General features: G+C 45.2%; 2 protein-coding genes across 2 annotated transcripts in view; one reads left to right on the forward strand and one right to left on the reverse strand.

The window, feature by feature from the left end:
• Positions 1 to 27540, forward strand: LOC143957108 (uncharacterized). Its single transcript, XM_077467254.1, has 5 exons — positions 1 to 88; positions 22573 to 22699; positions 23197 to 23379; positions 23466 to 23589; positions 24754 to 27540. Exons 2-5 carry the CDS (start codon positions 22622 to 22624, stop codon positions 26700 to 26702), a joined length of 2334 nt encoding a protein of 777 aa, XP_077323380.1. The 5' UTR covers positions 1 to 88; positions 22573 to 22621; the 3' UTR covers positions 26703 to 27540.
• Positions 1 to 27565, reverse strand: part of LOC143957207 (uncharacterized) — a 441673-nt gene that overhangs the window by 151039 nt on the left and 263069 nt on the right. The window lies entirely within an intron of this gene.

Below are 27565 nucleotides of genomic sequence, written 5' to 3' on the forward strand. Positions count from 1 at the left end.
TCTGATTGGCTGAGAGGGACAGCACCCTGTGACTTCCGGCCATGGAGGGCTCATCCTGAAGAAAGGAGGACAGAGGGGCTGTTTGCAGGTTAGTGGAGGGGGTGGTGGGTGTGTGCTGGTTATATGATGGCTCTGCTGGCGATCTGCAGATTCCTGGTGTCTTTCCCTGTGTCTCCTGAGCCCCCCCTCCATAGAATGTGTGGAAGGGGGACACACATCCTGGTTCCTTCTCCCAGGTCCATCCCAGAGGGACCACTGTGCATGCACAGCAGGATCCTAACCTTGCTCACCATGGAGAGGTGACCAGGAGGTGGAGAGTTGTTATTCTCTTGTGTCCCCATCTCCTATTCACCATCCACTTCCTGGTGGGGGAACAGTTCTGCACCCCTCCCCCCTTCACAGAATGTAAACAGAACAGTGGATCCATTGGCTTCACATGAGCGATGGTGTAGGTGTATATAAATGTGTGCAGTACTCTCCAGGGCGAGTTCATGTTGTCTCCATAAAGTTGCATTGGGGCGTTGACATCCGTCCTGCGTCTGCATCCTCCTCGAAGCTGCGCACAGGACACCTATACAAGTGGATGCAGCAACGTGCATTCGGACCCGTGCACCCGCATGCCAAATCTTGGGCTGTGCGGTAAGGAGTGCTGCTCCACTTTTCAGAGGTTCTTGACAGGCAGCAAGGAGGCAGCATGTCACTCCCGCACCGCCGGATTTAACCACATTATCGCCGTTGTCAGTTGCTTCGCGCCTTCATAGAAGTGCATTTGGCGGCGGCACCGCCTGCTGAAAGTGAGATTCTGTTTGAGTTTTGCTGTATGTTAGTGCGAAGCAGGGGGGGGGACTCTAGTGCCTGGTTTTACTGTCCCCCACACTGGCCGCATTTGTAAATGAAGCCTTAGGGCATGTATGTCAAGCACAAGGCCGAATCCGGCCCTCCAGGTCTGGTCATGTGGCCCTTGCACCCAGTTTTGCAGTCGGAGCGCCATTCCCCCACCTCTGGCTCTCATCCTCCACTCCCCGCTGTCGCTTGTAAACATGGAAGCCTTCTGTGTTTACAAGGGACCACTTTGCTCTCAGAACTAATAGATCCTGCATGCACTCACGGCGGGGACAGATCTCCAGAATCTGAGGGAGAGAACAATCTCCCTGCAAGGTGAGGCAGAGTCACCTACGCTCTGTACTCAACTCACAGCTGAACTCTACACCCTGTATGTAGTATACTCCTGAACTCTGTGCGTAGCGCGCTCCTGAACTCTGCGCCCTGTGCGTAGCACACTCCTAAACTATGCATCCTGTACATAGCGCGCTCCTGAACTCTGCGCCCTGTGCGTAGCACACTCCTGAACTCTGTACATATCGCGCTCCTGAACTCTGCGCCCTGTGCGTAACGCACTCCTGAACTCTGTACGTAGCACGCTCCTGAACTCTGTACGGGCTTCTCCTGAACTCTGGGCCCTGTGCGTAGCGCGCTCCTGAACTCTGGGCCCTGTGCGTAGCGCGCTCCTGAACTCTGGGCCCTGTGCGTAGCGCGCTCCTGAACTCTGGGCCCTGTGCGTAGCGCGCTCCTGAACTATACTTTTTAGCTAGCTCACTCCTGAGCTCTGTACCCTGTACGTAGCATACTCCTGAACTCTGGGCCCTGTGCATAGCTCTGCCCCATGCATTATTGTCTGCTTTGGAGGTCATAGGGCTCTCAGTGGCTACTCTCGGTGCTGGGCTCCCAGAGTTTGTGTTGTTCCAACTGCTACCCCTGGGACTCCCCGCATCTGCGGTGTACCAAGATGGAGCCTAATACTCACACGGGTGCATGGATTTTGCTCGTTTTGATTTGTGCACCCGCTCCTGCTGGCATGTTAAAAATTCACATGTGGCTGTGACCATGCAGCTGCTGCATCTGCTGTATAAGCTACCTGCCTGCAGATCTAAGCCAGATGCAGAAAACAACGACTTGGCATACAGGAGGGCTGTCTGTCAACACCTGTCAGAATGAGTCTTTAGGCTTCATTCAAATGTACGGTTGGGGGGGGCAGTAAAATCAGGAGGTTGAGCTGCAGTTTTTACTGCTCCCCGACCTCCTGCATGAACACTAAACAGCTGCTAATGACTTGAAGACCAGTCTTTTTCTGCCACTTTTTGTTTACGTGTAAAAATCTGTATTTTTTTGCCAGAAAATGATATAATATATATTTTTTTAAAGCAGAGGCCCTGGAGAATACATTGGTGGTTGCTATTTTTGTTATGTCACATTATTTATTTGAACAGCAGTTTTTCAAGTGCAATTTCTTTTTTTATTAAAACATTTTTTATTTATTTTTTATTTTATTGTACAAAAACAAAATGGAATACCCAATTGTTTGGTAAAATATAAAAGACAATGTTCTGCCAAGTAAATAGATAACATGTCACGCTTAAAATTTACACGCGCCCGTGCAACAGCGACAAATTATGTAATTGTTACTATCCATAGGTGACTCTTTGTAAGACTTTACCGGTTACCACTTTAGATTTACACAGGGGGATGGGTGCTAGAATTACTGCCCGTGATCTGACGTTCTCAGAGATACCTCGCATGTGGGATGATTGCTGTTTGCGTGTGAGCAGGGGGGGACAGGGGTACCAAAAAAAAACACATTATTTTTATTTTTCTATTTTTACACTATCTCTTTAAGCCATGACCAGTACTCCTTTATGGAGAGATCTGGGGTCTATTAGAGCTAAAATCCCTCCTCTTCCCTTAAAGGCATCTGATCACACCAAGATCATAGATCAAGATCAACAGATTTTCATGTTTAAAAATGTAGCCATTTACATCTGGGATAACTAAGTAATATACCGTATTTGCCGGCGTATAAGACGACCCGGCATATAAGACGACCCCCTAACTGTGCAGGTTTTTAAAATGTTTTGCCCGTACTCACCGTTTAAGACGACCCCCCATTCCGAGGCTTCCGACGCTTCATATCCCTCTTCTTCGTTCTTGCTGGAGCCATTTCCTTCTTCCTTCTTGCTGGTGCTGGAGCCAATCACGACGAGCAATGTATTCTATTAATGAATACAAAGCCTGCTGGGATTGGCGGAGGCTGTTACATCATCAGCCCGCGCCTCACTCTCAAAGCCAATCGGAGCAGGCTACTGTGTGTAGCCTGCTCGGATTGGCAGAGATTGCTACTCCAATCCGAGCAGGCTCTGTATTCATTTGAATACATCGCTCACTGGGATTGGTTCAGTGGTATATACTGTATGTAGCCGAAGCTACATACAGTATTACCGGACATCCAGAAGGCATCCCAGCAGCTGACCCGGCGTATAAGACGACCCCTCCTTTTTGCTCATTTTTTTTAAGTGTAAAAGGTCGTCTTATACGCCGGAAAATACGGTAAGCTCATCGCCTCTGGTTTCCTTTAACCACCTCAATACAGTGCACTTACACCCCCTTCCTGACCAGACCAATTTTCAGCTTACAGCGCTCTCACAGTTTGAATGACAATTACTCAGTCATCCGACACTGTATCCATATGAAACTTGCGTCCTTTTTTTCACACAAATAGAGCTTTCTTTTAGTGGTATTTAATCACTAGTGGGTTTTTTATTTTTTGTGCTATAAATAAAATAAAACGTACATTTTGTGAAAAAAATGCCTTTTTCTTTGTTTCTGTCATAAATTTTTGCTAATTTAGTAATTTTTCCTCATAAATTTTGCCCAAAATTTATACTGCTACATATCTTTGGTAAAAATAACCCACATTAGTATATATTATTTGGTCTTTGTGAAAGTTATAGAGTCTACAAACTATGGTGCCAATCACTGAAAATTGATCACTTCTGATCAGGCCTTCAGTACATCAGGTGTATCTCATTTCTTGAGACACTAACAAGTCAGGAAAGTACAAATACCCCTCAAATGACCCCTTTTTACAAAGTAGACATTCCAAGGTATTAAGTAAGTAGCATGGTGAGTTTTTTTTAACCACTTCCCGACCAGCGCACGACGATGTACGGCGACGGAATGGCATGGGCAGGCATATTGGCGTACAGGTACGTCCAATATTCAATGCTGCCCTGCCATCGGGAGCGCGCCGCCGGCGGCACGCTGCCGCGCTGGTCGTGAGTCCGGTCGCGGGACCCGTGGACTCGATCGCCGCGGGCATCCCCACGATCGTCTCACGGAGCGGCCGAATGGAGGAAATGCCGTGTAAACAGCATTTTTCCATTCTGCCTAGCAACTAGTGACGCTGATCTCTGCTCCATGTGATTGGAGCAGAGATCAGTGTTCACTAAATGAAAGCCCAACCCCCCCACAGTTAGTAACACACCCCTAGGAACACTTAACCCCTACACTGCCACCCACTGGTTAACCCCTTCACTGCCAGTGTCATTTACACAGGAATCACTGCATTTATATAGCAGTGATTACTGTATAAATGACAATGGTCCCAAAAATGTCCGATGGGTCCCCCACAATGTCGCAGTCACAATAAAAATCGCTGATCGCCGCCATTACTAGTAAAATAAAAAAAAAAAAAAAAAATTATTAATAAAAATGCTATAAAACTATCCCTATTTTGTAAACGCTATAACTTTTGCGCAAACCAATCAATAATCGCTAATTGCTAATAATCGGCCTAAACTGGGGAAAAAAAATGTTTTTTTAAATATTTTTGGGGGATATTTATTCTAACAAAAAGTAAAAAATAATGTGTTTTTTTTCAAAATTGTCGCTCTATTTTTGTTTATAGCGCAAAAAATAAAAACCGCAGGGGTGATCAAATACCACCAAAAGAAAGCTCTATTTGTGGGAAAAAAAAGGACGTCAATTTTGTTTGGGAGCCATGTCGCACGACCGCACAATTGTCAGTTAAAGCGACGCAGTGCCGAATCGCAAAAAGTGGTCTGGTCTTTGACCAGCAAAATGGTCCGGTCAGCAAGTGGTTAAGTTGTCATTTTTTCCCACAATTCTTTGCAAAATGAAGATTTTTTTTTATTATTTATTTTTTTACAAAATTGGCATATTATCAGGTTATTTCTCACACACAGCATATGCATACAACAAATTACACCCCAAAATACATTCTGCTATTCTTCCCGAGTACGGCGATACCACATGTGTAAGACTTTTACACAGCCTGGCCACTCACAGAGGACCAACATTGATGTAGTACATTCAGACGTTCTACGAGCAAAAATGACGCATCTCATTTCATCTATTACACTTTTGAAGTCCCTGGAGTACCAGGACAATGGAATTTCCCATAAAATGACCCCATTTTGGAAAGCAAACACCCCAACGTATAATCTGTGAGGCATAATGAGTCTTTTGAACGGTTAATTTTTTTTCCAGAAGTTTTTGGAATATGTGGAAAAAAATTAAAAAATTTTTTTTACACAAAATTGTCAATTTATAAGATATTTCTAACACATAGCATGTATATAGCAAAAATGACACCCCAAAATACATTCTGCTACTCTTCCCGAGTACGGCGATACCACATATGTAGGACTTTTACACAGCCTGGCCACATAGAGAGGCCGAACATTGAAGTAGTACGTTCAGGCGTTCTAGGAGCATAAATGACACATCTCATTTCATTCCTACCTATCACACTTTTGAAGGTCCTGGACCACCAGGACAATGGAATTACCCACAAAATGACCCCATTTTGGAAAGCAAACACCCCAACGTATATTCTATGAGACATGGGCTGCAAATAGGTACTCGGGTACTCTGATGGGCTGGAGATAGGTACTCTGATGGCCTGGTGACAGGTACTCGGGTACTCTGATGGCCTGGTGACAGGTACTCGGGTACTCTGATGGCCTGGTGACAGGTACTCGGGTACTCTGATGGCCTGGTGACAGGTACTCGGGTACTCTGATGGCCTGGTGACAGGTACTCGGGTACTCTGATGGCCTGGTGACAGGTACTCGGGTACTCTGATGGCCTGGTGACAGGTACTCGGGTACTCTGATGGCCTGGTGACAGGTACTCGGGTACTCTGATGGCCTGGTGACAGGTACTCGGGTACTCTGATGGCCTGGTGACAGGTACTCGGGTACTCTGATGGCTTGGTGACTGGTATTTGGGTACTCTGAAGGGCGGTGACAGGTACTCATATGGACGGTGACAGGTACTCGGGTACTCAGATGAACTGTGAAAGGTACTCGGGTACTCAGATGAACTGTGATAGGTACTCGGGTACTCAGATGGACTGTGACAGGTACTCTGGTACACAGATGGACTGGGACAGGTACTCGGGTACTCTGATGGCCTGGTGACAGGTACTCGGGTACTCTGATGGCCTGGTGACAGGTACTCGGGTACTCTGATGGCCTGGTGACAGGTACTCGGGTACTCTGATGGCCTGGTGACAGGTACTCGGGTACTCTGATGGCCTGGTGACAGGTACTCGGGTACTCTGATGGCTTGGTGACTGGTATTTGGGTACTCTGAAGGGCGGTGACAGGTACTCATATGGACGGTGACAGGTACTCGGGTACTCAGATGAACTGTGAAAGGTACTCGGGTACTCAGATGAACTGTGATAGGTACTCGGGTACTCAGATGGACTGTGACAGGTACTCTGGTACACAGATGGACTGGGACAGGTACTCGGGTACTCAGATGGGCTGTGACGGGTACTCAGGTACTCAGATGGGCCGTGACGGGTACTCGGGTACTCAGATGGACTGGGACAGGTACTCGGGTACTCTGATGGGCCGTGACGGGTACTCTGATGGGCCGTGACGGGTACTCTGATGGGCCATGACGGGTACTCGGGTACTCTGATGGGCCGTGACGGGTACTCGGGTACTCTGATGGGCCGTGACGGGTACTCTGATGGGCCGTGACGGGTACTCTGATGGGCCGTGACGGGTACTCTGATGGGCCGTGACGGGTACTCTGATGGACCGTGACGGGTACTCAAATACTCTGATGGACTGTGACGGGTACTCAAATACTCTGATGGACTGTGACGGGTACTCAAATACTCTGATGGACTGTGACGGGTACTCAAATACTCTGATGGACTGTGACGGGTACTCAAATACTCTGATGGACTGTGACGGGTACTCAAATACTCTGATGGACTGTGACGGGTACTCAAATACTCTGATGGACTGTGACGGGTACTCAAATACTCTGATGGGCTGTGACGGGTACTCAAATACTCTGATGGGCCGTGACGGGTACTCTGATGGGCCGTGACGGGTACTCTGATGGGCCGTGACGGGTACTCAAATACTCTGATGGGCCGTGACGGGTACTCAAATACTCTGATGGGCTGTGACGGGTACTCAAATACTCTGATGGGCTGTGACGGGTACTCAAATACTCTGATGGGCTGTGACGGGTACTCAAATACTCTGATGGGCTGTGACGGGTACTCAAATACTCTGATGGGCTGTGACGGGTACTCAAATACTCTGATGGGCTGTGACGGGTACTCAAATACTCTGATGGGCTGTGACGGGTACTCAAATACTCTGATGGGCTGTGACGGGTACTCAAATACTCTGATGCGCTGTGACGGGTACTCAAATACTCTGATGCGCTGTGACGGGTACTCAAATACTCTGATGGGCTGTGACGGGTACTCAAATACTCTGATGGGCTGTGACGGGTACTTAAATACTCTGATGGGCTGTGACGGGTACTCAAATACTCTGATGGGCTGTGACGGGTACTCAAATACTCTGATGGGCTTTGACGGGTACTCAAATACTCTGATGCGCTGTGACGGGTACTCAAATACTCTGATGGGCTGTGACGGGTACTCAAATACTCTGATGGGCTTTGACGGGTACTCCAATACTCTGATGCGCTGTGACGGGTACTCAAATACTCTGATGCGCTGTGACGGGTACTCTGATGGACTGTGATTGACGGGTACTATGAGGGGTGGTGACAGGTCCTCTTTATTGGGGTGGGGGGGGGGGGCAATCAGTGTGCTTCATGTGTACTGTAGGCGGTAACGAGATGTTACCGCAATCTCCTCCTCACACACGATCGGTGTGTCAGGAGGAGAACCCGGTAACATCTCGTTACCGCGGTTTGTTTACATTTTAGTGATCAGCTGTGAAAGGATCACAGTCGATCACGTGGGTAAACAGCCGGCCAATGGCTGTTTACCAGCATCAGTGATGAGCAGTGTTCCCGGGGAACACGCCGCCACCGACGTGCACGCGCAGCGCGCTCACGATCGCGCGCATGCGCCGTGCACAGTCGGGGTGTGACCATCTGTGATCAGCCGTGACTTTATCACGGCCGATCACGTGGTAAACAGCCTTAACCAATGGCTGTTCACCCCCTTCGGTGGCGAGCGGTGTCTCCGTGACACGCCGCCACCGAAGAAACGGGGGTGCGCGCGCATGATCGCACGCATTCCCTGTTTAAACGGGAGGACGTCATATGACGGCCTCCCGCCACAATAGGTGCGCTGCCTGGCCGTTATTTGACGGCCAGCGGTCAGCAACTAGATAATCACAGAAACGAGCAGAGCCGTTTTGGTCTCTGTTTGCCTCTATGATCAGCGGCAGAAGCGCCGGCTGGTTGATCGGGTCTCCCGGTGGTAAAAGAAAGCTGCGGGAGGGCGACGACGTCTCCTCCCTCTGCTTGTAAAGCAATCCAGGGACTAGTCAACTGCTAGGATTGCTTTTACAAGAGAGCCAACCGTCGGCTGCCTCTCGGTATAACAACATGAAGGCGCGCTAAAACCACCAATTGTGTGTGCGGCGCTACAGCATTTGCAGGGTTAAATCAGGCGCCAAGAAGGCATAGATAAATATGGAGAAAACGATTGATTTTAGTGTGTCCTGTTTACATCATAATGCTGCACTGAGATGGGTCACAGCGTAAAATTGCAGAGATACGACCTTTTTTACGCATCGCAACTTGCCGCATAGACTGGAAGGAAGTGTTTTTTGTTTTGTTTTGTTTTTTTAACAGTAAACAGTGCCTTGTGTTGTAACAATGTAAAGCTTTGGCTCTTACCGCCACTACACAATGGGCTCCCACTCTCGTGTTTTAGCGCGCCGGCTGGTGTGAATGAACCCTTACAGGTATAAGGACTGATGCATGCAGGCGGATTGTCTCTAGCCAGCAAGATCCAACAGGGCTCGGTGATGAAAAAGGAATGTTCCTCTCGGTGTTATTTTTACTCATCGATCAAACAATCAGAATGTATTCATAAAAACGTACTTGCTTATAGCTACATAACAGGAATTACAGGTTCCTACAAGAAAGGCTTCACCTTCTACTTTACCAGGAGGTCAAATGTAAACTACGGGAGTGTAAACACTTAATAACAGACCGCAGTACCCTTCTGGCAGGAGCATTGTAAGGCCCTCAAAGAAGGACCCCTGTGACCCATATTTCCAACTTTACGGGACATAAAGTCACAGATTCTCATCGATCGTCCAGGTATTACAGCGCTTTTATCACCAACTATAGATTCTATATTTAGATATAGATATATATTTCTATGTCTTTGTCCTCTCGATCTAATTTTAAAGTCCTCTAATATAAAGTCCTTGGGCATGCCAGTGCTTCCTTCACAAGTCGGGGAGGAACTAAAAACCCCTCTTACAGGAGAAGAACTAGAGGCAACTATCCCTTTTTTCTAAAACTGGAAAAGCCCCGGGCCCTGATGGACTACTTCTTGGTTATTACAGAACTTTTCAGGAGACCCTCACTCTTTACTTCCTACGTGCATATAACTCTATCGCGACTAGAACCTTCAGGGCCCCGGTGCAAGAAACTGTGAAGGGCTCACTTGTCCTGCTGGTCCCGGGCACCTTTATTAAGGTCCTGTGGCAGGACCTTTTCACCTGCCGTATTAGGGCCCCTCCACAGTGGCAGAACGCCAGGACACAGTCACAAGTGTGACCTTTGTGACCCCAGTACATAGTTACATTGTAGGTGAGGTCGAAAAAAGACACAAGTCCATCAAGTCCAACCTATGTGTGTGTGATTATATGTCAGTATTACCTTGTATCTCCCTGTCTGTTGCGGTCTTTCAGATGCTTATCTAATAGTTTCTTAAAACTATCAATGCCCCCAGCTGAGACCACCGGCTGTGGAAGGAAATTAAAGTCATTTAAAGGGATTGTAAAGTTAATCTTTTTAAATAACAAACATGTTATACTTACCTCCACTGTGCAGCTCATTTTGCACAGAGTGGCCCCGAACCTGCTCTTCAGGGGTCCCTCGGCAGCTGTCTCGGCTTCCCTCCGCAAGTACTTCTCACGTTTATGCAAGCTCCCTCGCATGGTGAGAAGCACTTACAGGTGCACTCCCGTGATACAGCCGGTGGCTAGAGCAGCTTGCTGTATCACTCGGGCCCGCCCCCCAGCATGCCGTGCGAGCCAATGGCTGCGCTGCTTTCAATCCACCCACTCTAACCAATCAGCGGCCAGGCTGAGCGCCGAAGAGGACGTTGGGGGCGAGCGCAGGACTTTCGAGGGGGTCGGGAAAGTAAAACGGGGGGGGGGGGTTGTCAGATGTTTTTTCACCTTAATGCATAGAATACATTAAGGTGAAAAAATATTTACCTTTACAACCCCTTTTAAGGTTAAACCTCTTTTCTTCTAAATTTAATAAGTGGCCACGAGTGTTTTTAAACTCCCTTCCGTAAAAAGTTTTCTCCCTATTGTGAGGTCACCAGTACGGTATTTGTATATTGAAATCATATCCCCTCTCAAGCGTCTCTTCTCCAGAGAGAATAAGTTCAGTGCTCACAACCTTTCCTCATAACTAATATCCTCCAGACCCTTTATTAGCTTTTTTGCCCTTTGTAGTCGCTCCATTTCCAGTACATCCTTCCTGAGGACTGGTGCCCAGAACTGGGCAGCATTCTCCAGGTGAGGCCGGACCAGAGTCTTGTAGAGCGGGAGGATTATCATTTTGTCTCTGGAATTAATCCCCTTTTTAATGCATGTCAATATTCTGTTTGCTTTGTTAGCAGCAGCTTGGCATTGCATTCCATTGCTGAGCCTATAATCTACTAGGACCCCCGGGTCCTTTTCCATCCTGGATTCCCCCAGAGGTTCTCCCCCTAGTGTATAGATTGCATTAATATTTTTGCCATCCAAATGCATTATTTTACATTTTTCTACATTGAACCTCATTTGCCATGTAGTTGCCCACCCCATTCATTTGTTCAGATCTTTTTGCAAGGTTTCCACACCCTGTGGAGAAGTTTTTGCCCTGCTTAGCTTAGTATTGTCTGCAAATACAGAGATTGAACAGTTTATCCCATCCTCCAGGTCATTTATGAACAAGTGAAACAGGATTGGTCCCAGCACAGAACCGTGGTGGACCCCACTACCCACCCCTAAATATTCCGAGTACGCCCCATTTATCACCACCCTCTGAACTCGCTCATGTAGCCTTTCAATCCATGTACTCACCCTATGGTCCATGTCAACGGACCTTATTTTATACAGTAAACGTTTATGTGGAACTGTGTCAAATGCTTTTGCAAAACCCAGATACACCACATCTACGGGCACTCCTTTATCTAGAGGGCAACTCGCCTCTTCATAGAAGATTAATAGATTGGTTTGGCAAGAACGATTTTTCTCAAGTCATCTTCCAGGACGGCACACCTGAGAGATGAGAGGCTCCTCCCTACAGGAAACACAATCAATCGACAGCTGTTTTAAGTCCCCACCCTTCCCCTTGATCCTCAGTTTTTGATTGTGTTTCTCCCTACACAGCGAAACTGTTTGTTTTTTTCCAAATGACCCGAAGCCTGGGGCTGGTGGTCTCCCCCTGGGAGCCGGACCACAAGCCTGGGAAGCCTCTGGGTCTGGTAGGATATTCTTGTCCTTCCTGGGGGGTTCCCCTATCTTTTCCTCAGGGCGGGCAGCAGAAATTGGAAGAGCCCCCCTGAGAGCTGAAGGACCCTGGGTACAGTGGTGTACCCAGAACTTCAGGGGCCATTATCCTGTCTCCCCCCTCCTTACCTGTACAGGTGGCTGTTCAGACGGGGGTGCTGGCCATCGGTTCTTTCCAGGGGGCTTGTCCCCGACTCCTGGGTCCCCGGTAGCTCGCGTGGGCTGCCGGAGAGGGCGTGGCAACAAGCACCCGCGTCATTTTCAAACTTCGGGAAAATGGCAGCGGCGTTCTTACCCAGGAGGGAAGGCTGAGAGTCAGTAGGAGCAGGCGCCCACATCCTCCTTTCTCTAGAGCGAGGAGGCACCAGTTTACTACGGTGGATGTCTGCCTTAACCACCTCAGATATGAAGATGGGAATGAGGAATGGAAGGCATTGCCCCCCCCCCCCCCATGTATATAGACTGACTTCCCTATGGGGACAGCAGTTGGGGGGGGGAGCACTTTGGCGGCTATCCTCCTTGCGTGTGGACCATAAGGATGGAAAAGCAAGCCCGCTGGCTGTGGCAAAAAGAGGAAGACGACAACGGTGAGTACTTTACTTTCCTTTTGCCGTGGGAATTTAGCTGCAAAATCCCCAATTCCAGCCAGAGGGTTCCTGGGCATTTGAGATCTCACCTGGGGTCTGGATTCAAATAGCCCTTAAGCTTCTGCTAAAAACACCAGCCGCAGCTCCCTCTTACATCAGAGAAGCTGTATGGTGGACAGGTGGTGCAGAGGAACGAGTGTGCCTAAACCACTTCAGATGAGAAAGAGGTAGGTAGGCCATTGCTCCCCCTTCCCCGTGTATATACTGACTGGTGCAGTGCAGAACCTGGGGTCGGGATACAAATAGCGCAGACGCCACTGCTAAAACCACCAGCCACAGCTCCCTCTTACAGCAGAGACACTGTGGTTATCGCAGCAGTAGGTTGCCAGCCTCTCCCTACATGCCCAGTTGTGGTACATTTAGTAGGGATGAATATAGCGTACAGAGGGGACCTGGTAGATACAAAGTTACTTACAGGCCAGGTATACCACTGAACAGGTTATTAATTGGGCAGTGGTTGGTGGATTCAGAAGCTCCCCTGGTCAGCAGGTGCACTAGGTTACCGGCCCTATTAGCCCAGCTGCTAGGAATCTGAAGTTGCTTCACAATGTTTAAAAGCTGACCTAACATTCAAGGATGGGCAGAGACCAAGCTACTGTGTGGCACAGTAGGGGTTCCCTTGTCACAGATCCTCCTTTTGGGGGTTGCCTGCTATAGTTAACTTTCATAAGCTCCAACCTCCCACTCCACCTTTACACTGTGTTTATATTATAGTGTAGGAGGTAAGAAGAAACTTTTTTTTTTTATTGGTTTGGGCTACAATCCACGCAGTGGCAGATCTAAAGGCGATTCACCATAGATCGCTCCCTACATCCTTTTAATTGAGGATTTTCTGTGCAAACCTATGCAAGAGCTACATAATTAATTGTTTGAAGCCTGCAAATAGCTATTTACCTCCCAGGCTAAACTGGTAACCACCTCTTCTAGAGAGGTCTTAAATTGGTCTCTAGGGCTGGGCTCATTGAGACTTTAGTTGCTAATCAGCACCACCTGGATATGTGCTGGCTAGCGTTTGCTCAGTCTATGGAGGTAAGGTAGGACAACAACTACTACTAATAGTAGGGTGTCCAACCATTTTAGGATCTGTTCCTTCTCTGGTGGTGAGGTTTAGTATCTACAGCCCAGGCTATGCCTATGAAATAAATTGCCTGTTGGTTATTTCATAAAGGGATAGACCATGACTCCTCATTGGCTGCACACCAGTAGACCTCAGTAGTGAAGGTTTGTGCTTGCTGGGATGTTTTTGTGGCACAGCAGAAATACACATTGAGATTTGTGACATCTCTGCTTATAAGGGCTATATTGCTGTACATCAGAAATGCACTGCACTGAAGCTTGTTTGCTGTCCTTTATATACTAAAGGTACTGCTTTGTTTGGCTACAGATCAGAAGAATACAACAGTGAAGGTGGTCTGTACTTTCTGGTTTTGTGTTGCACAGCAGAAATGCACATCATTGTGTCTGGTGACATCTCTGCTCATAATGGTTATATTGCTGCACATCAGACATACACAAGATTGAGGTCTGTCTGTGGGGCTTTGTGTCCTGTTTTACTGCCTTGTTGGTTACTTATCAGAAAGGCAGCAGTGAAGTCTGATGGTCCTGATTTGCAGGGCGCTGTGCTGATTCAGACAGTGCTATTAACAGCAATGGCTGCCGAGTTTAAACATGCGATTTGACATGTTGAGTCGCATGACAAATCATTTCAATATGGATGTGCTATCTCTATTCATAGTGTTTTATTGTTGCACATCAGATTTGTACAGCATTAAGGTCTGTGAGGTTTTGTGTCCTGTATTACTGCCTTATCAGAAAGGCAGCAGTGAAAATTGATGGTTCGAATTTGTTGGGCTACTTAGTAGAAATACAAATTGAACCCCTGCCAGGTGTAGTACATATACTGCCTTTGGTAATCCATGTAGCACCACAAAGTGGTGTTGTGCTGATTTTAGCCATGCGATTTGACATGTTGAGTCGCAAGGCCAAATCGCTTCAATATGCATGTGCTATCTCTATTCAGAATTGTTATATTGTTGCACATCAGACATATACAAGATTGAAGGTTGTCTGTCCTTTTATGTCTTGCATATTCTGCCTTATTGGCTGCATATCAGGACACAGCAGTGAAGGTTGCTTGTCTTTTTCTGATTTTGTTTTTGCTGCTCAGCTGAGAGACACATTGAGGATGGTGGCCTCTCTGCTCAGTATTGGTATATTACTACACATCAGACATACACAAAGATTGAATGTTTGTGTCCTGTATGTCCTATATTTACTGCCTTATCGTTTGTATATCAGGCTAAGCAGTGTTTCTCATGGATCTACCTTTCTGCATCTTAGGGATACACAGCAGGGGTTTGTTGGCTGCAATCCTCCAGGGAGTCACAGCATTGGGGACCCCTTACTGGTTCGACCTGAAAATTGCTATTTGTTTTTTTTTTTCCCTGCGACCTGTGTAATCTTGAGGTCTGTGGATCCAGGAATCAGGGACTGCTGGTGTCGCACAGACACAAATGGTACCCATTGGAAGCCATAGTATATGACTTCTCATGCGTCTTGCAGTCCCAAGTCGCAGGTTGGGTCGCACGGGTGTGGGAACCCTAAACGTATCTGTCCCTTCTGATTGAGGTTTTGCTACACAGCAGGAATACTCATCATGGCGTTATTGTTTTATTTTGCAGCAGACCAGAAAGATTGCAGCTGTAAAGGCTGTCTGTCTTTTTCCTCAGTGTCTGCTTTTATGTTGTTGCACAGCAGAAATACTCAAGATTGAAGCTGGCTGGTGCTTTCTGTTTCAGAAAAACACAATGCTGCAGGTTGCTCGTGTCCTTTCTCAGTGTTGGTTCTATCTGAACTACACTACAGAAGTGCATGACAGAAAGGATTGTCTTGTGTTCCATATTTTTCCCTGTGGCATAGCAGAAATGCACAACACGGGAGTTGGTGTTCATATTAATCTTATAACTGTGGTGGTTTGTCAGAAATACACAACATAGAAGTTTGGGTCTTTCTGTCTTTATAGCCTTGTTTTGCTGTACATAGGTAAAGCACAACAGTAAAGGGGGTTCCTGTCCTTTCCGTATTTATATATCAGTTATGACCTAGCTAGCTGCACTAAAGAAATACGCAGCATTTAGGGTTTGCTTGAGTCTTAATGTTTTTACGTCTTGGCAGCACATCAGAAAACCAGACTATGAGGACTGTTTGTCTACGTTGAGGTTCAGATTTGGGTCTCTTCCCATATTTGATATATTGGTTTAGCTAGTCACACTCAGGCACACAACATTGTTGTCTATGCTTGTGTCCTTTCTGTCTAAATCTATTGTGCCGTGCCCACAATCTATGATCATTTTATTTGTGATATTAATAATGCATGTATCACCTTTTTGTATTTCAGCCTTCTTTTCCATGGAGGGGCCAGGAGTTCGGGCTGCCGCTGCCACATGTCAGAAAACCTTGACCACTTGCATTCAGGGATGCCAGAACCATTTCCTAGGGTTGAAGCCCTGTAGGGTTATGGGACACTGGAGGAAGGGGATAATGAATCGCCCTGTTTAGTAAGAACTTGGAGAGTTCTGTTCAGAGGAGTATTAGGGCCTGAGGATGAAGTATAAAGATGTATACCCGATCGAATAGGTTTCGGCTTGGTGCATGGCCTTCATTTTGCCCTTTTAGCAAAACTAGACATAGCAATATGGGTAGTCTACTCCTGCTAGGGACTTTAATCTCCTGAAGAAGGCTCTCAGGCGTAAGTAAGGACATAGATTGGGCATGCCTTAAACCCAGGGTTCAAGCTTCTGTTAATCTATTTCCCTTAAGTAGGCTTCCCTTTAGTCTTTTGCTGACATAAAGATAAAAAGGAAGCAGTTTTATTTCCCTCAACAGGATAGTGTTAAGACAGGCCCTCTTATTGATTAATGTAGTGTCCTTGTCTTACACAGGTCTCTTATTTATCTTTTTAGTGGTTCTAAGTAGCACCTACAGGCATAATAGGCCATGGTTGTTAGATGTGTGAGATAGGTAACATTGCTAACCTACAAGTTTAACATGTTTTCTGATTCCATTTTTAAGAGCCCATTTCACCTAGATACTGCATCTGAAGCGGAAAAGGCAGGAACATCTGTGGAGCAGACCTGCAGATCAGCCGCATGATCCAGCTAACATGCCTTCATCAAGCATATGAGCGTATGGAGTGGAGGTAAAGCTCACTGCAGAGCCAAGGTTCGCCAAGAGGGTTTTGCAGTGGCCCCACCCTAAGGTAGGCCTGAGGTACTTGTTTATCCTCTCAGGTGTGCCGTCCTGGAAGATGACTTGAGAAAAGTACCAGTTACTTACCGGTAACTGTCTTTCTGGGAAATCTTCCAGGACGGCAGGCCTACTTCCCGCCCGTTGGAGGAGGGAAAATTCTAGAACACTAGAAGGTGAGTACCTATGAGGAATGATTTCCCTTGTGAACCTGGTTCAGGAGTTACTTCTCTACAAACTGAGGATCAAGGGGAAGGGTGGGGACTTAAAACAGCTGTCGATTGATTGTGTTTCCTGTAGGGAGGAACCTCTCATCTCTCAGGTGTGCCGTCCTGGAAGATTTCCCAGAAAGACAGTTACCGGTAAGTAACTGGTACTTTTCATGAATCCATACATGCATTCTTAAACCATGATATGGGTGGCCAGCAGCCTGTCCCTGGGGCCATCCTTCACCAGTGGCCTATAACACACATACACCTGGGAGCAGAGCCTCACCTGTGGATTCTGACCTCCATCCTGAGCTCTGTCTGGGAACATGCAGCTCTCTACAATCTGGATAGATGGTCGGCAGGTGGCTGGCACAGCTCCAGCATCCTCCCTGGGGTTTACACCCCGGTCACAGCTCTCCCTCCTCCTGGCAATCGCGGACTACCAGCAGACACACACACAGCCAATTCCCCTCTTCCTGCCATTTTGTGGAGTCCCCATGGTGGCCGAATGCCAGGGCCTGGTCACAAGTGCTACCTTTGCGACCCTGTAGTTCCACCACTGTGCTAAGGGCACATATTAGTGTCATTCCAGAACCCCCACAAAAAAAAAAAAAGATCTTAGTGTAGCAACTGTAGACCAATAGCCCTATTAAATATTGACCTCAAGCTGTTTTAGAATATTCTAACGAATAGAATACACAGTGACCAGGTGGGCTTTGTCTCGCAATGAGAAGATGGACAACAGGCATGGACCTCATTCACTTCGCCTGGTCGAGGACTCAACCATTCATACTTTTGTCCACAGATGGGTAAAAGACCTTGGACTGGAAATTTGTTGAGGTGTACTTTGACCTGGAAAGCACATGATGGCATGGATGTCATCCCTGTACTCCACTCCACAAGTGGCAGTAAGGGTCAATGAGCCATGGTCCACATACTGTCCCATTTCCAGAAGAAACCCGTAAGGGATGCCCTCTATCCCCTTTGATTTCTTATTTTAACACTAGAACCCATATTATGCAAAAACAGATCTACCTCATCTATCCAAGGTTTGAAGATGTTAAATACAGAACATAAAATATCAGCTTACACTGAATCTCCTTTGATTTATTTCCAATCCCGAGTCATCCTTTCCAACCCTCTTGGATTCTATTAAACACTATGGGCACCTATTTAAAGGTCAAAATTAAAACTAATTTGAAGCATTGAACATCAATATGTCATTGGATGGGATGACAGGATTGAAACTGATGTACAAATTACTTTGGTCTCAATCCAATCTTAAGTACTTGGGGACCTCAATTACGCCAGATCCAAATAAGCTATTTGGGACCACTGTTGACTAAGATCTGCTCAGACCTCCATAAGTGGCAGCCACTGAACCTTACCTATTTTGGGCGATGTAACTCCTTTAAAATTATAACTTTATGCCAAATCTTCTACCCAATTCAAGCGTTGCTTATAAAGATACCTCAGCCATTCTTTGCACATTTGCGCTAGCTGCTCTCCACATACCTATGGAATAATAAACCTGATAGAACACGAATGTCCTTACGCATGACAACCCAAACACTACTATAAAGCGTTACAGCTTTTCAAGTAGTGACCTGGTGTTCCAGCTGAACAAACTAATTGTGGGCAAAGGTAGAATAACTCATCACTGGTTGCTCGTTGTTCTCTTCCGTGGCTATTGGTCAGAAATTTTAGAATGCCTCACCCAACCATTTGGGGCCACCATTGGGGTTATTCATCAAGTGTTCCACCTATAAATGGTATTTCCTCATCCCTCCCCTTTGATCTCAGTATTAAGTAACCTGGAATAATTCTGCTAGAACATGAATGTCCTTACTCATACTCCTCAAACACCATGGAGGCTTAAGGCTACTCTATATATTACGAATACAAAGCATTACATCTTTCTTGGGTAGTGACCTGTTGTAACAGCCCAACATCCAAATTCTGGGCACAGGTAGAACAACACTCGTCACAGATTGCGCTGTCTTCTTTCCTTCGTTATTGGTCAGGCATTACAGAATTCCACAACCAACCATTGAGGCTACCATTGGGGTTATACATCAAACATTCCACTTATAGACGATATCTCCTCATCCCTCCCCTTTTGATTCCAATATTAAACAACCCAGAGTTTCCCCCAGGAATTGTAAATAAATACCCTTTACACCTCTTAAAAATAGGTAAATCTTGTTGTAGCCATTTGATGACTCAAACTGGCTGGAACAGCAGGAAATACCAAATCTGCTCCACCCTCCATGGGCAGCATACAGAGGTAGGCATTTTTCAAACTCTATACCTGACTATAGAATTTACACCAGCCCCCATCTCCATTTGAGAAATGCTCAGATAGAGGCTAAGTTCCCCGCATGCTATTACTTTCTAAAGTTCTTAAGGCTCTATCTGAGGGCCACCATCGCTAATCACTTTCAGGAACAGGGTTACAAACTACTTTCTCTGTGGTACTGAGTCCCAGTGATGTTAAAATATATCCTCAGGTCCCACAGATCTGAAGTCGATGCCAAAAGGATCCTGGAACTCCCTTTTGCACATCATCCGAGGTCCACAAACTGATCCTCCAATTGATATCTGTAAACCTGGATACAGACCCCATTTGTTACCTATTGCATGTTAAAAAGTTAGATATGAGACACAATAAACCCTCTCTGTTCATCTGCTGAATGCAACCCAAGCATGTATTCCAGACCTATGAAAGCAAACTGTGCCTCCTTCTCTCTGTCAATGGTTTGCCACAATTAGGTTAAATTCCGAGTTACTTGGCTCATGTGGATAGCGTTTAGCAGCCCCTGGAAGTTGGAGGCCATTGAAGTAGACACGTATGCTCCCATGATCTCCACTTGCTTCCAGGTCAAGTGCTGAGCGGCTGAAACTCGTTTTCTAATGGGGGGGGGGGGAGTAAAGCGCTTCTGATTGGATGAGGTGGAGAGGTAGGACAATGACAGGCCAATCACCTGAATGTAACTATGCATAAAATACCCATGCCTGAGATTATTCTTATTCTTATAATGCGAAAATATGATAAAATATATTCCCCTAGCTGAGAAGAACACAAGGACTAAACTTGAATCTATTATTTATTATGAAAAAAAAAAGGAAAATAATTGCGCAAAGAGAAAAATTTGGAGCTGCCAACACTCCACTAGACACAAAGTGCTGAAAAATCTAAAAACCAAATGGTGTGGTGCTCAGTGAAATGAAATAAAATATGACGCAAATATTCAAGGGGAAAACCAGCAATTTGTGAAACAAAATAATAAAAGGATGATTCAACCACAATAAGAAACAACAATAGATTACCAGAAGTCATAAATAATCCATCTTGAGATAAGTGAGTAATAACAGTGATAAAAGTGAAAAGAATCCATCTGTTGTTGATCAAGGTAGATATACTTGGTAATAGGTGAATAGACTTGATGATAAGTGAGCAATCTTGATTGCACCTTTAATCAATAAAAAGTAAGGTTGACACGCTTACCAGATGGGGTGGACACATGTATAGTATAGTAGATGGGGCATTGGTGAGGAGATAACCTCAATGGGATCCTCCGTATGGGAAATGGCGTGTGAACAGTTCCAAGTATGTATATAGAATGATCCGACGTCAATGAACGAAATCCATGGTAGACAGCAAATAGGTCTCTAAGGTTAATAATCCATGGCGTTGAACATGGGGGGGGGGGGGGGGGCCGCACATAGTGTAACTCTGTATAATCAAATTTATTGTAAAAAGGGAGTGCGCACTTGAAAGAAATCCAGCAAAACAGGCTTGTATGTAAAAACGCCGGCGCGCTCCCGACCCGGTCCTGAGCACCGTGGCCACGGGACCAGCAGACCCGATCGCCGCTGGTGTCCCGCGATCGGGTCACAGAGCTGAAGAACGAGGAGAGGTCTGTGTAAACCTCTCCCCGTGCTTCCTACTGAGCCTGTCACTGATCGTCTGTTCCCTTTTATAGGGAAAGACGATCAGTGATGTCAAATGCCAGGCCACGCCCCCCTACAATAAAAAAACACATGACGTCATACATAACACCTACACTGCCCCCTAGTGGTTAACTCCTTCACTGCCATTTACACAGGAATCGGTGCATTTAAATAGCACTGATTGCTGTATAAATGACAATGGTCCCAAAAATGTCCGATGTGTCCGCCTTAATGTCGCAGTCACAATAAAAATCGCTGATCGCCGCCATTACTAGTAAAAAAAAAAATATTAATATAAATGCTATAAAACGATCCCCTAGTTTGTAAACGCTATAACTTTTGCGCAAACCAATCAATAATCACTAATTGCGATTTATTTATTTTTTATAATTTTTTTTTTTACCAAAAATATGTAGAAGAATACGCATCGTCCTAAACTGAGGAAAAAAATGTTTTTTTTCTATATTTTTGGGGGATATTTATTTATAGCAAAAAGTAAAAAAATATTGCATTTTTTTCAAAATTGTCGCTCTATTTTTGTTTATAATGAAAAAAATAAAAACCGCAGAGGTGATCAAATACCACCAAAAGAAAGCTCTATTTGTGGGGAAAAAAAGAACGCCAATTTTGTTTGGGAGCCACGTCGCACGACCGCGCAATTGTCAGTTAAAGCGATGCTGTGCCGAATCGCAAAAAGGGTCCTGGTCCTTTGGCTTCAAATTGGTCCGGGGCTTAAGTGGTTACAATTATTTTTTTTTTTAAGGAAGACATTGTTTTTGTATGGCCAGCATATAATATATTACAGTTCTGTTTGAAAATCTGCAAAACAAAGGTTATTAAAGGTTATTAACCGATTAATCAAAAAAACTAATCAGCCAACTAATCGATTATGAAAATAATCGTTAGTTGTAGCCCTGGATTACTACTTTTGAGACCTTTTTGCTGTCTACCATGGATTTCGTTCATTAATGTTGGATCATTCAATAAATATTTTTATACAGAGTTATATTATGTGCGGTCCTTTTTTTTATTTTTTTTTTTATTTTTACTATGTTCAACGCCATGGATTACTACCTTTTTGGAGACCTATTTGCTGTCTACCATGGATTTCGTTCATTGATGTCGGATCATTCTATATACATACTTGGAACTCGGTGTTCACACACCATTTCCCATACGGAGATCCATTGAGGTTATCTCCTCACCAATGCCCGTTTGACTCATCTACTATACAGTACATGTGTTCATTCCATCTGGTAAGCGTGCCAACATTACTTTTTATTGATTGCACCTTTAATCAAGATTGCTCACTTAGCAAGTCTATTCACCTATTACCAAGTATATCTACCTTGATCAACAACAGATGGATTCTTTTCACTTTTATCACTGTTATTACTCACTTATCTCAAGATGGATTATTTATGACTTCTGGTGATCTATTGTTATTTCTTATTGTTTTTCATTTTTGCGCTTATGTGAGAAATACTCACCTAACGTGGCTGAATCATCCTTTTTATCATTTTGTTTCACAAATTGCTGGTTTACCTCTTGAATATGTGTGTCATATTTTATTTAATTTCAATGTTTTCACTGAGCGCTACACTTTTTTTTTATTTTATTTTTTTATATTATTTATTCTGATTCATGTATGTTAATTTTTTGGTGTTTCACTTTAAGGTCATTGCCATTTTTTACATACTGAGAACATCCGACTGTTTTACTGAGGATGGATAAAGACCCGAGGTGTATAACTGAGATGATACTGAACCTCACCCTGGAGATCATCTACTTACTGACCGGAGAGGTGAGGAGGATTCTGGGAGGTCACATGACATCACTCTTATCTCTATTAATAAAAGGCAGACCTGACCGGAAAGGTGAGAAGGATTCTGGGAGGTCACGTGACATCACTCTTATCTTTATTAATAAAACACAGACCTGACCGGGGAGGTGAGGAGGATTCTGGGAGGTCACGTGACATCACTCTCATCTCTATTAATAAAACACAGACCTGACCGGGGAGGTGAGGAGGATTCTGGGAGGTCACGTGACCTCACTCTCATCTCTATTAATAAACCACAGACCTGACCAGAGAGGTGAGGAGGTCACATGACATCATTATTGTCTCTATTAATAAAACACAAACCAGAACAGGGAGGTGAGAAGGATTCTGGGAGGTCACATGTTATCACTCTTATCTCCATTATTAAAACACGGGGAAGTGAGAAGGATTCTGGGAGGTCACATACCATCACCAGTCATGCATTCTGAGATATAACACTAAAACACATTTTTGTTTAGGATTATGTACCTGTGAAAAAGTCGTCCAACCAGCATGTGACACCCAGCAGCCATAGAAGCATGTCAGAATGGAGCAGAACTCAAAGCCCCATCATGGAGCCTCCACCCCCCTCCCTGAGACCGGAGAGAAACAAAAAGATCCTAGAAGTCACCCAGAAGATCATTGAGCTGCTGACAGGAGAGGTGAGCGGTGCCGGGAATTCTGGGACATTATCCAGTAACAGACAAGGGATGTGTCTGGATGGTGACTGTATCATTGTCTGTGTCAGGTTCCTATAAGGTGTCAGGATGTCACTGTCTATTTCTCCATGGAGGAGTGGGAGTATATAGAAGGACACAAGGACATTTACGAGGATGTCATGATGGAGGATGAAGCGACCCTTAGAACAAAGGGTAAGTGGATATTCGTGAATAAGAAGTCGTTAGTTGCTTGCTTATAATTTTTGTTGTCTATCAAAAAATAAAAATTGTGGGTTGCAATTTGTACATAAGTTGACACCCCTAACCCCCTAGGCAGTAGTATTTGATCTATTGGTGGGAGTTCCTGGGTTTGCATACATGCTGTGGCCATTATGAGGGGCTTCCACCATCCCTGCTGGATTTTATTTATCTTTTGTTATGGAAAAAGTTAAAGAAAGACCTGTAACACACAAAGTTAGGTGCAAACACTTCTAACTCCCAAGTGGACAGGTACAGAGGTGGGAATTATGGTATGGAGATCTCGCTGTTGGGGGACATATAAGGAGCCAGGGACTAACTCGGCCCACAAGGCATCACCTCTATCTTCGTTTTCAGTTGTTCCTAAACTGTGCTTTTACGTAGAGTGCAGAGTTCCAGTAAGCACTAAAATCATGCACACAAAAATTCAACCACTCCAGCGCTCAGACAGTAGAACATCTAAATGTGTCGCCACAATGCTTTGCCCAATGCAGTCCTCCTCAGATCGGGAAATCTTCAACTAACTGCAAAAAACACACAGGAGAACGCAAAGGCCTAGTGCATTACCACCATAAAAATGTATTGGCTCCAAAAGACATATAAATACTCAGAAACATGTTAAGGAACAAGCTTATTCAAATAACAACTCCAGCCGTGAGGTGATGGTGTCTGACCGTATAAACCACCATTGGAAGGCTAACGGGTTTCGGGGGACATGCCCCCTTAGCTCTGAAAAAAGGGGGCATGTCCCCCCCCAAACCTGTTCCAACTATGGTTTATCTAGTCGGACACCATCACCTCACGGCTCGAGTTGATATTTGAACACGTATTTTCCCTATCATGTTTGTGAGAGTTAATTTGTCTTTTGGATCTAAAATGTTTATGGTGCTATTGCACTAGGCGTCTGTGCCCTCCTGTGTGTTTTTTGCTGTTTAATAAAATCATGCAGCCCAAGTAGGTAGAAGTTTGGATAGAGGACACTATAGTTTTATGGTACTATGTCCAATAAAGACTTACACTTCTTGCCCACTGGTGATTTTATTTTTGCCCTTCTCTTATGTAGGCAATGATGTTTTGATTGCAACACAATAACTATTAGCATTCTGTCTTTTCCCATAGAGAATGAAAAACCTGACAGATGCCCTGTTGATATTATGTTATCAGAAAATGGAGGACTTGACAAAGGCTCTTCCAAGACATTCCACCCTGAAAATTTCCAGGGTGTCGGTAAAGATCTAGCCAATATAGTGCACGGTCTGGAAACCGTTTATAATCATAGGAGGAATCCATCACAAGGCCAAAACCTACCTCTAGCCATGAGAGATTCCACTTCCCTGACCAGGGATAGACCAGACACTTGTGTTAAGGAACATGCTCTTTTTCAACCAGGAGAGGAGTCCTCTTTGCTTAACAATGTCACATTTAAGGCTACGGAAGAGATTGACCAAAACTATATTGAGGACAAATTAGCAGACTTGAATTTATATCTAAAAACAGACTCTACGAACGGAGATAATAAAAATGTAGAAGAGGGTCACGATGTTGTAGATGCCGATATGTGCCCAAACCTGGTTAAAAACGAGTTTCCTAGTAACACTGACCCTTTTAAACACATGAGTCTGATGGAGAACAACATTAAGTCATCGCCGGACCGAGACATTGTGGAGTACGAAGATGTGGAAACAGATGAGGATGTACAAGGCCTAGCTGACCCTTATGAGGATCCAAGTTTTGCTGAGTCATCTTTTAACGAGGTGATTGTGTTTAAGCTGCAGGATACGAGTTATACAGGAGAGAAACCATTTGTGTGCAACGAATGTGGCGATTGTTTTCACAAAAATTCACAGCTGGTGGAACATCATCGCCTGCACGCCACAGAAAAACCATTTGCTTGCCCTGAATGTGGAAAACAGTTTGCCAATCGTGCAAATGTCATTGCCCATCAGATGGTACATGTTAAACATCATGCGCCAGCGAGAGAGAATTCCTCCGGAGAGGGCCTTATTGTATGTGCAGAATGTGGGTTGACTTTTGTCAACAGCTCCGCCTTTGAGGAGCATCAAAAAGTTCACCGTCAAGAGAAGGCTTTTGTGTGTCCTGTTTGTGGTAAAAGCTTTAGCAGGAAAGGACATCTTAGTAACCATAAAAAAATTCACAATGGAGGCAAGCGGATTCCCTCCTCTGAAGGGGGCAACAAATGCTTCCCCTACAGCGGCTACACGCGGAAGAGATCATTTTCATGTCCTGAATGCGGGAAATGCTTCCCAAGCCGTTGTCACCTCGACAGGCACCAGCGTGTTCATACCGGAGAGAAACCATTTTCTTGTTCAGAATGCAACAGACGGTTCACTGACCGCTCAGGCTTGGTCATACATCAAAGAATTCACACAGGGGAGAAGCCATATTCATGCGATGACTGTGGAAAACGGTTCAGAGACCGCTCCGGGCTTGTGGTCCACCAAAGAACGCATACTGGCGAGCAGCCATACAAATGCCTCCAATGCGGGAAGTGTTTTCACAACCGGACACGTCTCGAGCACCACAAGAGTACCCATGCTGAGGAGAATGTCTTCAACTGTCCACAATGCGATCAGGTCTTTCTGGACGTCGCTGCCTTTGCTTTGCACCACCGGACTCATTTTGCTCAGCTGCCGCAAGTTGCGGGAACAAAAAACTACCCTCCACATTTGTTTTCCAATCAAAATCATGAAACGCCCCAGTTGTTTTTGTGTCCGGAGTGTGGGAAAAGCTTTGAAGATCCATCTGTTCTCTATCTACACATAAGAACTCACCAGATAAGTCAGACAAAAGGTTTCTCTGAGCCACAACAGGATGAGCTTTACCATCAATCAGAAGCCCAGAAGTCAAGTCAGTTTGCCAGTCAGAATGCTCAGAGGACAGATGGGCCACATTCATGTTCCCAGTGCAGTCAGAGGTTTTCTGATCTTACAAGTCTTAGGGCTCATGAAAAGCAACATTCAGAAGAGAAGCCCTATAAATGTACAAAATGTGGGGAATGTTTTGTGCTGAAGGGCTATTTGATGAAGCACTTGGAGACTCATGTGTGATGGGTGTGTGTGGGACACTTATAAGGCAATTGCTAAATATGTTTGACATGCATGCCGGGGGAAACTGAATCTCAGTTGGAAAGCCAATTGGTGACCAGAGAATAGGTGTAGACAGCCATGGTACAAGCTAGATTTGGTGGGAGCAAGCTCATGGGCCTGGTAGATGTCCACAAACTCAGCCACCACCTTCAGGAAACCAGAGGGTTTGTAAAACTGAAAAAAGTTATGCACTCATTTGCTACTTTTACAAGGGATGAAGTTGTAGGTTGTTCCTGTGCAATAGTGAGGGGCCATGCCAGTACAGACTGTGCAGATGGGGAAGGTTGCCTGTGCCTATTGCAATCCTTATCAGTCTCATTCAAATGGATGGAAAGGCCAAAGCTGCTACCTTGCCTGGGGACCCATTCTGCCTTAATTCATCTTTTGGTTGAGAGTATCTGTATTCCAGAGGCACCCGGCAATGTATAGATAATGTAAGTCTTAGGGCAACAGACCACCCTTTGACTTCAAATGTTCCTCATAGAGTTGTGGACCTCTCTTGTATTTTGTCAAGTTGTCTCTTCAAAGGGCTGCAAGCTGTCCCTTGACTAGTTTTCCATGTAAAGTTGACAAATCCACATACTTGCCCATGGGGGTGGTATTGGCTATTCCTGCTGACAGGGCAACTAATCACAGTGCATTAACAGAGAAATTCATATTAGGGTACTCCAGTATATTAGTAATATCTCAAAGGGAGAAGTATTGATTATTTAATATTCTGTTTGAGGTTTTCTGTAACCTCTTCTAATATGTGTGTCAGGTGTACCAGTAAACTTCTGTTTGGGAACTTTGAGTTTAAAACTGAGTGTCAGGTATCACAATAT

This window comes from Lithobates pipiens, unplaced genomic scaffold (assembly GCF_037356315.1).
Source record: "Lithobates pipiens isolate NorthernLeopardFrog02 unplaced genomic scaffold, aLitPip1_a1.2 Scaffold_51, whole genome shotgun sequence".
Classification (NCBI taxonomy): Eukaryota; Metazoa; Chordata; class Amphibia; order Anura; family Ranidae; genus Lithobates; species Lithobates pipiens.

What these genes read in the sequence shown, in the direction of transcription:
- LOC143957108 (XM_077467254.1), top strand. Translation starts at nt 22,622, where the DNA reads ATGGATAAAGACCCGAGGTGTATAACTGAGATGATACTGAACCTCACC. An exon ending in TCTACTTACTGACCGGAGAG is followed by an intron (nt 22,700 to 23,196) that starts GTGAGGAGGATT and finishes ATTTTTGTTTAG; the next exon opens with GATTATGTACCTGTGAAAAA. An exon ending in AGCGACCCTTAGAACAAAGG is followed by an intron (nt 23,590 to 24,753) that starts GTAAGTGGATAT and finishes CTTTTCCCATAG; the next exon opens with AGAATGAAAAACCTGACAGA.